This window comes from Tinamus guttatus, unplaced genomic scaffold (genome assembly GCF_059628265.1).
Source record: "Tinamus guttatus ecotype Peru unplaced genomic scaffold, ASM5962826v1 Tinamus_guttatus_pri_ptg000077l, whole genome shotgun sequence".
In the NCBI taxonomy this organism is placed as follows: Eukaryota; Metazoa; Chordata; class Aves; order Tinamiformes; family Tinamidae; genus Tinamus; species Tinamus guttatus.
The window spans coordinates 1,050,626-1,061,385 of record NW_028288611.1 but is presented as its reverse complement, the minus strand read 5'-3'; the positions used below and the strand labels follow the sequence as shown (position 1 = coordinate 1,061,385).

The 10,760-nt window shown below is 45.5% G+C and overlaps 1 protein-coding gene across 1 annotated transcript in view; it reads left to right on the top strand.

Moving 5' to 3' along the window:
* Positions 1 to 830: 830 nt before the first annotated feature.
* The window catches only part of LOC104577384 (ADP-ribosylation factor-like protein 15), a 239,957-nt gene continuing 230,027 nt past the window's right edge, over positions 831 to 10,760 (top strand). Inside the window, exon 1 of the mRNA XM_088519948.1 lies at positions 831 to 872. Coding sequence (XP_088376074.1) covers positions 861 to 872 — 12 coding nt within the window. The 5' untranslated portion in view covers positions 831 to 860. The remainder of the gene's footprint in view (positions 873 to 10,760) is intronic.

Genomic DNA, 10,760 nt, shown 5'->3' with positions numbered 1-10,760 from the left:
TCCCCCCTTCTCCTCCCCCTCCCCCCTCCTTCTCCTCCTACTCCCCCCTCCTTCTCCTCCTCCCCTCCTCCTTCTCCTCCTCCCCTCCTCCTTCTCCTCCTCCCCTCCTCCTCCTCCCCCTCCTTCTCCTCCTCCCCTCCTCCTCCTCCCCCTCCCCCCTCCTTCTCCTCCTCCCCCTCCCCCCTCCTTCTCCTCCTCCTTCTCCCTCTCCCCATCCTCCTCCCTCCTTTCTCTTCCCCGCCTCCTCCTCCTCCCCTCCTTCCCCTCCCCCCTCCTTCTCCCCCTTCTCCTCCTCCTCCTCCCTCCTTTCTCTTCCCCACCTCCTCCTCCTCCCCTCCTTCCCCTCCCCCCCTTCTCCTCCTCCTCCCCTCCTTCCCCTTCCCCCCCTTCTCCTCCTCCTCCCCTCCTTCCCCTTCCCCCCCTTCTCCTCCTCCTCCCCCCCTTCTCCTCCTCCTCCCCCCCTTCTCCTCCTCCTTCCCCTCCTCCTCCTCCTCCTCCCCCCCTCCCTCCCCCCTCCCTCCCTCCCCCCCCCCTTCCCGCTCCGGGGAGGAGGCGGATCGCGCGGGCGCCTTTAAGGGCCTGCCGCGCTCGCCCTATGTGTGCGATCAGCTGAAGGTGACGCGGCGCGTGCTCGCGGGGTGGGGTTGCCCCGCCCCGTCTTGCCTTTTGCCTTGCCTTGCCTTGCCTTGCCTGTGGCCCCGTGTGGGGGTAGGTGCTGTCGCCCTCGGCCTCCCGTTCCTTTGCCCCCCTCCCACCCGTCCTGCGTGGGGGTGCTGCGGATAGTTTCGCGTGCACGGATCCTTTGCAGGCGTGCAGCGGGCGGGCGCCTGGCTGGCCGCGGCAGAGCTGCGCGCGGTTACATGGATTACTTGGTAGGTGCCGCTGTTGCGGTGGAGCGGCGCGCAGAGTGGCAGCGGCCGCGCTCATTTGGCCTGGCTGCTGTTATTAGGCGGCGGAGTCACCTTCTGCGCGTGCTGTGTTCCGCTGAGCAGCCCGGGACGGCACGGCGCGGTGTGCGCGGGCCTCGATGGCTCCTTAATGAGCGCAGCTCGCGATGCTATCGCGGCCCCCCGGCTCGCGCAGCCCGCAGGCTCTTCCGCGTCAAGGCTTCCTTCCTCGCCCCCCTCCCCCCCCTTTTTTGGGGGGCGTGGGTGCATCCCGCCTCGACGCCGGTCGAAGGGGCAGAAGAGGGCTCTGGGACTGGAGTGGCTCCGCACGAGGCAACCGGGCAGGGGCAGCGCCGCGAGGATGCACTGGCCGAAGGCTCGGAGGGGCTTGCCTTGTGTGCAGGGAAGAGCCTTCCTCTCGGGCCGGGAGACCAGCGAAGCCAGAAATACACTAAATATTTAAGCATTATCGCTGCCTGAGCTGAACCTCAGGTTTTTAGTTGGGGGGATGTTCTGCTCATACTGAAAGGTCTGTTTGTCTTCTCTCTCTAAGAGAGAGTCAGCTCCTGCGGTGGAATTGGCAGGTAAACTTCTCCAAGACCTAGTTAATGAAATAATGATAATAAACTTGTCATGTGCCCAATGCAGCGTCTTGAGGGCCTGGGGCTGTTCCTTAGCTTTTTCCTTTATAAGCTGGTATCTAGATGAAATTGGCAGTCCTGGGTGCTTCCCGAAATGCTCACGTTAACCTTTGTGACTGCTACAGGCTGTTGTGTCAAAGGCCAACCGGTCAGAGAACAATAAATTTAATAATCCCTCAAAAACTGAGGGCATGCTTTCATAGTAACTAAGGGGGGAGGTTAAATACCTCTGCTCTTTTAATTCTTTTTGCCTTTTCTTATTCTTTTACTGTTTTTAAACTTGCTTTGTGCCTTACTAATTATTCCTCTGTCCTTTGTGTTTTTTTTTTCCTTTGCACTTTTCTGTTTTCAGCTTTCTTTTTTTCAGTCTCTAAAACTGTAATTCTTCAGCACAATGATAGGAGTCTTGCTGTAATTTTTGTTTAACCCTTCTATTGTATCTGCGAGTATCTGTGAAAGGAGACTTCCTCAAGGCCTAATGTATCTCATGGCACATGTATTGCATATAGTACTGTAGGGGCCATAAAGGCATCTTATTTTGTGATGGTTACTACAAACCAGCAAGGCTGCCTTTTGTAAGTGATGAAAGTGGGGAGCTGGGTATTATGGCTCCAACAGGATGCTGAAGCTCAGGGGCAATCCAAGATGCCTTCAATTTGTAACAAGCCAACATTTCTTACTGGGAAGAACCTACCTGGAACACTGTAGGTGGAGTCTCTTGATTAGGGAATGCTTGTTGTGTCTGGTATCAACCTCTCATAATGTCTCATCTCTTATAGTGGTCTGCGCTTTCAGGCATTTACATGTTATTCTTCAAAACCTGTGACCTCTGAGAATTTTTCTAGATCTTTCATGTAAATTAATAGAAGGACATAACAATCTTTGATAAAGCAGAACGTGGCCATGAAAACTTCTTCTCATTGCATTCTGTGGTCTTGGAACTGAGTACTTCATAACTTATTTAGGATTATGGCCAAGCAAACTGAGATCTAGATGAACATTCCTGTTGGTGAGCAAAATGTGACTACTAGCCCCTTCAGCCCCTGTTGGATGTAAAGCCTTTTCTTTCCCAAGAAGCTAATTAAGATCCCCCTCAGTAGGGTCCTTTGCCTATCTAGGATCTTGAGACTAGTGCTTGACCAGTGGTTTCAACTCTGAGTGCTCAGTAGTGGAACATGTAGCACTTGCTCTCTTTGAGATTTGCTGTCTTGTAAATATTACGGATAGGAACTTCATTCTCTATTTAATAAATACAGATAGTTACTAACACAATGAGTTTGCGTATTGCAAGCTAATGTGTGCCTGTTTCTGAGCTGTAGGAGCTTTTTCTGTAACACCATATAATGAATCTTGTTTTGTACTAGTTTTCAGAATTAGTGGAATGTTTGAAATATGGGCAGAAGAAATGCTTGTGGGGAAGGAAAGGTTGCACAGCTGCAATGCAGGCATATATTTCCAAGTCATTATGAAACCACATTTTTAAAACATTTTCCAAAACTTTAGTTATTTTATTCATATAAGTAGCAGTTGTTAGCTGCAAGTTTAACTTCCAGGTGGAAGTTACTGTTTGCCTAAGCAGAAGGATGCGTGTATTGACAGGGATGCATGTTTATTTTATCTGACTTTATCAACCTGAAGCATTTTTTCACACAATATATTAGGTGACTTTTATCAGAAATAAATCATTGCAGAGTTGGCTCAAACAAGGTATCTTTATAGATATATTTTTAAATGATGTTTCCTTTTACTCTTATGCTTACCATGTAAGACCATTTCAGAAAGCAACGCTAAACTGTAAGTAAATGAAATGCAAATTCTCCAAGAACTGTTTTATTCCCCAGTCGCGTAGTGCAAAATGAGTTGCGAACTGAAAGATTATGAATATCAGGAATAAATGTCTTCATAAAAATCCATATTATGTGTTGTATGAAACCTGGGCAGTTAAGGTTAACTTTCCTAATCTGACTACAATTTGCTATAGATGCAGTAGATGATCATAGAACCAGTCTATGTATGTGATAAGAGTGGTAGCTTGTATGATTGCCTCTAACAATGTAATTATTTAAGTGAATTCCAGGTACTTCCCAGGAATTACCAGGAACATACTGGGGGTTATGTTTTTCTTCTCCCTCCCCAAGGTTGCAGATAAATGGGTATTGTCTTGGAGGCTTGGGAATGGAGTTAGCTTAGTGTCCGTTGGGAAATGGATGGGGGAAGCATTCACTGATACTGTAGATGATGGCAGGAAGATGAGGTAATTTAGAACTCTTGCCTGTAATTAGTTTATTAGCTTGTTAGCTCAAAAAATCGAGTAGCAAACCCATCAATGCGCAAGCAAGCTAACTATGATGCAGCTAGCTCTGCTGCTGCAATGGTCCACAGTATCCACTGTGGAATCTGAACTGCTACTTAGTTCACTTATGAATAAAATATATTTCAGTAAGGCCTGAATGTCTTGAATAAATTTAAAAAGGAAAATAATTTACAATACTGTATGTGCTTGACTAGAATAAAAATTAATGATTTATATTGAGAAGCTGTAGTGGTATACTGCCGCTGCACACTGAGCGGAATGCTCAAGTTTGTGTATTCACCAATAAGGGGATTCCCCCACAGTCTGGCTGAAGAGCAGGACAAAGGGAGGGGAGAGAATGAGCGAGTGGGACAAAAGAGCATCTGCCAAGAGGTGGGGGCCTTTACAAAGGAGGGAAATAGGGGAATTCCCCCACATTCTTCAGCAAGGGGGACAAAGGAGTCAGGTGACCTCAGGTGAGAACAGATGGCAGGAGTTGGGTGTAGGCGGGCCGGGAAGGCTGTAACTGCTGAGTACCTCGGCCAATGGGGAAAAGGAGAGGGCGTCCCTCGGTCGGGAAATTAGGATAAAAGCGGGGCTGCGTCCTCCAGCAATTTGAGAGTCCCCACAGGGATACGCCCGGTGGACTCTCCCTTTATTCGAATAAAGTTTTAGGACTCCTCTGTCTCCTTTTTGGACATTCAGTTCTTGACAGCGAGATTTTCTGCACAACACTTATTTCTTTGTAACCAGAAATAATCTTTTACTTTGTGTATATAATCATCGATCTTCCATCACTAGAGAATCTGCCCTGAAAAATACTGAAAATGTAGATCAATGTATGTGTCTTGCTATGTTTAAGTAAGGGCTTAAATTGCAGCAGACTCAAACATTAGGAAACTTTCTATCGGGATAATGAAGCACTGAATTATATTGCTTGGGGAAGTCCTCACTGGAACCTTTGAAACAAGGTATACAAATGCTGTCATGTTTAGTCTGGGTACAGTTTATGCTTACACTCCACCTCCACAATTTGGGTAATCGAAGATTTCTCAGTTCAGCTTTTTTCCCCCCTATGGGAAAACTGGAATGCAAAACACACAGAACAGGGTGTTTGTTCTCAAAGCTGACAAAAGAGAAATATGCTGGCAATTTAAATGGCATTTTGAAACAGCGTTCCCCTATTGGTGATAATATCTTCTGGTAAGTAAAGGTTTGTTTTCAGATTTGTGCTGTACATCCTGATATTTATACAATTCAGTGAGACATTTCTTGTTTATAATATAGTTACTGCAAAAGACTTTTTTTTTTTTTTAATTGTATGCGCTATAAAAGCTGCTCTCCTAACTTTTAAAATCTATATTGCAATTGACTGATAATTCACTTGCCAATTTCTGAGGAAGAGTGGGAGTAGAAAGTAGAGGCAAAAAAGAATTTTCGTGGATGCTGTTTTGAAACCTGTGGTATCAAGCACTTCATTTTGTAAAGTATGAGTGGGTGATGTGTGAACCTGATAAACATGTGATAAAAATGTTCCACTTTGTGGGCAAAAGTTAAAAGCAACTGTGAGAAGAATCCCTCGATTCCTGTCCTAGTCCACTGTAAGCCTGTTCTGCTGTGCTTGACTATCAAAAATGGCAAGCCTCCAAAAGGTCTGGTTTGGTGGGAGGAGTTATATTTATTTTCTAACTACTTTATGCTTGTTTAAAGAAAGTCTTTCTGATCTGTTTTGTCAGAAATTCATAGTACATCATCGGCTTCTCTGGGTGACTGCCAGAAGACATAAAATTGTGGCATCACAACAGATTGGAAGTTGAGCAAGTTCAGGGTAAAAACTTAATATTATTGACAGCTGAAAGATTAGGTTAAATTGTTCAGAATAATAAGGAGCTTTTAAACATGAGATCTCAGGGAATTCAAGAAGTATGATTTCAGAAATATAGGAGTATCAAGATATACATACCACTTTGCAATGCAGAGGAAAAGAACTTGAATGATGTAGGCAGAGGAACGCAATATTTAAACATGGAAGCTTCTTTAAGTACCACAACGAAGACATAAAGCACATCAGTTTATTAGGATGTCTCTAGCAGATTGTTTTTAAACCAAAGCCGATTAAATGCATCTGAAAGACTCCATGGAAAATGTTAATGTGGTATATGGGCATTTTGAGGAGCACAGAGTAATTTGAGGCCTATAAGGAAATATATTAGTAAGTGCAGTGATGCTAGCAGCTGCTTCTATATGAAAGATAGTATCTGAATAATATGAATTTGTATGGCACTTTTCTTACCTTGCTTAGTACAGCTTTACAGCAAAAGCATGTTAGTATACCATCAGGTGCCTCTTGGGGGAGGAGGGGAGAGATGGGAGAATGACTTGAATTTTTGGTAATGTCTTTAATACATTGAGACATGGTCTAAATAAATCCAGCTCTCATTTGCTGTCTGTAGAATTGGCATTTACATGAGAAGCCAGTGTTCTAACTAAATAATGTTAGTCCGTAATTTCAATAATCACCCGCACACTCAACCTGGTGGGTTGAAAAGCAAGCTTTTAGTAGCCAGCTGGCGGCGGACCTCTTACAGTTTGCCTGAGATCCACGCCGTCTTAGGAAAAAGTTTGTGTTTTTATAGACAGCTGCAACTCCTTCATATGTTATTTGCAGTTACCAGTTCTTCACGGGTGATATCTTATCTCATGGTTGCAGCAAGAGCAGGGTGGCTCAGCATAAGTAGCAAGCTACGTTCACAGAAGCAAATAGCGAAATTAGGTACCTAGTCACCTCAACCTTATTAACCTCTTACATGGCCCCTCTTTGCACAGGGTCCTACGTTTCCCCGCTGGCTGTTGTCCCCTACCTCAAACCATTGAGGTAATACTCTTCTCCTGGGAGTGGGTTATAGTATGTCCTCGTGACCATTATTTTTGCCTGTGAAATTGCACTAGCGATATGAGTGCGGATGCATTTTAAGATGCAAGGGATAATGATCATAAAAATAAGAATTAATATTATGGGACCAGCTATTGCGGACATTAGGGTGGTGAGCCATGGGGACCAGTTATACCACGACTGGAACAGATTCTGTTCCTGTGTCCCGTGGTAATATTTTTCTTTTAGATTTCTGCGCACCATGGCTAATGTTTCCCTAATGACTGCTGACTGGTTTGCATAAAAGCAGCACGTTTCTCCAAGAGCTACACATAGGCCTTCTCGCTTCATAAAGAGAAGGTCTAGTCCCCTTCTATTTTGGAGGACTACTTCAGCTAAAGAGTCCACTTGATTTTCCAATCTTCCCACTGTCTCTTCCATATATCCCATATCTTGGGCTACTCATGAGCTTAAGTCCTGCAATCCCTGTTTTTGAGTGATTAACGCAGAAGGCCTGACCGTGGTGGAGCCAGCTATTCCTGCCCCAACCAGTAATGGAATTAAGATAGGGGCTGCTCTTTTCTCTCTCCCATGATGATGTTCAATGTAGCTCAGGTGGGCTCTTCCGTTATCCCCGCCATACAAATACACTTGGGGTAGAATATATACTAATACACAGAAATCAGGCCCTGCGCCCAAGGATTCAAGTTGCTGGGTGTTTACACAGTCAGTCAGCCCGCTCATACAGGCCCACCACGCCCCTGTCAGGGCCTCATAATACCTGGTTCTCGTAACATTAACTCTTAATGTTCGGTTACAATTTTTCTGGTACAAGGAGGGTATCTCTCGCCCTGCAGCGATCAAGCATAGTCCTGCTCCCTGCACATCCCCAAGGGTCAATCTGGGGTGATCCCATGTACGCTTGTCTGAGTGCTTCCTGGGAACAGGTACTCCTTCAGTAGCTACGTCTATGTAGTAAGGGGGTCTCGGATCTAGGCATAGCCAGCAATCTTTCTCAAAAGTAGGGGAATGCCTCTGTATTGTTAGGGAGACCCCTGGGTCAGACCCGTGGACATACGGCTGTAGTCCCCACGTCCTGCCCGTATCCCAGGTTGTTCCATATCGGCCCCAATACTGGGGTTTAAAAAGGATCGGATTGCAGGTTCCGGGTATACTGCATTTACCCTTCGGACCCCGCTCTATTCTTATGAAAGGGTCGTGACGCCCCCAGGAGGATTCTGTTTCACAACCCCATTGGGCACAGTGAAACTGGCCATCCCCTTGACACCCAGGATTTCCTATAGCAGGGCATACGTAGTATTGTACCTCCTGTAGTAATTCCTCCCCCACGATGGGGACCACATCCCTGAGCCGCTGCTGCCCTTGACCCCCTGTTTGGTACCCTGTTCCTCCTATTGCCGAGGCTCGTCGTATGGGTATCCCTATTTTGCATAAATCAATTGTTATTTCAGGGGCGTCACTAGTGCTTATTGACTGGATTGTGCTTCCCATTTACAGTATCCCTAATTTCCCATTTCCAGTTAATGGGGCGATAAGGACTGTGCTCATATCTTAACCCCAAAGTTTGCATACACACTGTTTAAAATTAACCAGGCTCCCCATATCTGTCTACTCATTTTCTCCATATTGTGACCCTTAGCGGGTTACTAGGGTCCTTGGAAATAGTCCACTTATCTGAATCTGGATTCAGTTGAGGAGGAGTTGGTTTCACATGGGAGTGATGAATCCATGCAGTTTTTCCGGCGACCTTTACCACTGTGGCCCTGTCCACCAAGGTTCCAATGATGCTGTTCGGAACCTTTTGATGTACACCAAGTCCCCCGGTTGGTATGGGTGAGCTGGTTCTTGTATAGGCTTCTGTCTCTCGTAGTGATCTCGCAAGCCTCGGTGTATCTGCTCTCGTACCTTTTGTAATGCCTGGAGGAACACTGGAGAGCTGTTAGTAATGCTCATGGTTTTTTGCAACAAAGGCGGGGGTCTCCCACAGAGTATTTCATAGCGGGATAGTCCTATCTTATATGGGGTGCACTGTGCTCGTAAAAGTGCCATTGGGAGTAAATTGACCTAGTTTAGCCCCTGTTTCAATATTCCATTTAGTAAGTGTTTCCTTTAAGGTACAGTTCATTCTTTCTACCTTTCCTGAGCTCTGGGAGTGGTAGATACACCTCAATTTCCAGGTGATTTCCAAAGCTTTTGCTACTAATTGTGTAGTAAACCAAACCGAGGAATTATTTCTTGCATGAGCTTTTTCGCAGTTATAGCGGCGGTTTCTGTTTTTGTTGGGTAAGCCTCCACCCATCCCGAGTACGTGTCCACGAATACCAGTAGATACGTATATCCTAACTTTCTGGGTTTTATCTCGGTAAAGTCTAGTTCCCAGTAAACCCCCGGTGCGTCCCCCACTTCTTTAGTCCCCTGGTTTGGTGAGGATATTTTTGGGTTCACTTGAGCACATGTAGCACATCGGGCAGAGATCCTCTCCAACTTCTGACGTAGACCTGACGTCCAGAGGTGAGGTCATACCAACTCAAGTGCCTTTTTAGGGGAGAGGTGCATGCTGGAGTGGAAGTCCCGTAGTTTCAGGCCACTGGGTCTGAGGCATTAATGTTAATATTTGTAATGGCCCCACTGGCTGTTGAGCCACCTGTTTTGCTTCTCTATCGGCTAGAGCGTTGCCCTGTATCTGGGGACTATTTCCCTTTTGGTGTGCTGGCCAATGGATAATGCCTACTGCTCAGGGGTCCCACACAGCTTCCAGTAGGGCTGAGACCTCCTCTTTATTTTTTATGCCTTTTCCTTCTGATGTTAATAGTCCCCTTTCTTTGTATATCTGCCCATGCACATGGGCAGTGGCAAAGACATACCGGCTATCAGTATAGATGTTTACCGCCTTTCCTCTTGCCCATCGTAGCGCTCGTGTCAGAGCAATGAGTTCAGCTCTTTGTGCCGAACTGCCACGTGGCAACGACTGGGCCCATATTACTCGGCCTTCTTGTGTTCCCACTGCGGCCCCTGCATACCAGACTCCGTCTTTTACGTAACTGCTGCCATCCTTCAAAGTTACCCTGGGCTCTTGGGGCTGTCAGAGCCCCGGCCCCGTCAGTTGTTTTCTTTTTTTTTTTTTTTGGTAAGGACACTCATTTTTCCAATGTCCTTTCTTTTTACAAATCGTGCACTGATCTGGGTCAAGAATGGATCGTCTGGGGGGGTTCCCCATATTATCCCCTCTTTCCCTTCCTTGGGGAAACTTCCTATCTAGGATGATGGGGTGGAGTGGCTTGTAAAGCTGCCACTGTTGCTATCGTTGCCTTGGTGATTTTTTTTTTTTTTTTTTGCCAAGGCATCCTTGGGTGTATCTCGACTATCAAATACTTTCTGAGCAATTTCTACTAGCTCAGTTCTAGTTTTTCCTGCAAACATAGGTTTGCAGGAAAACCCTAAACCTAACCCAGTTACCAGTTCTTCACGGCTGATATCTTATCTCATGGTTGCAGCAAGAGCAGGGTGGCTCAGCATAAGTAGCAAGCTATGTTCACAGAAGCAGATAGCGAAATTAGGTACCTAGTCACCTCAACCTTATTAACTTCTTATATGGCCCCTCTTTGCACAGGGTCCTACAATAACTCTTTGTTAGTCATTTTAGTCAAAATAAGTTATTTAGTTTTTTGGGATCAGGATGAAATAATGCTGTTAGCAAGGGATTTACCACATTAGTTTATGTAAACAGGCTACAACATGGTTTATTCTGTCAAAGCTTTATTAGAGAGCACCTTCTGCCTTTGTATTAATTAAACTGAAGAAAAATTCAGCCATCTTGTAATAAGTGACATTTCTAAGCATCAGTTGCTGAGAATTTTGACCAATATAATTACTGAAGGGCTTGTATACCTTTGCTTTTAAATATCTATTATGCTGGAACAAAGTCATATTAAAACACAATAGCTATATGCAGACATCATTGTAGCTTTGTGTGGAGTGCTGTAATGCTATTAAATGAAGACTTCCAAATTTTAATGAAGTTATATAAAAACAATGAAGGCCACTTC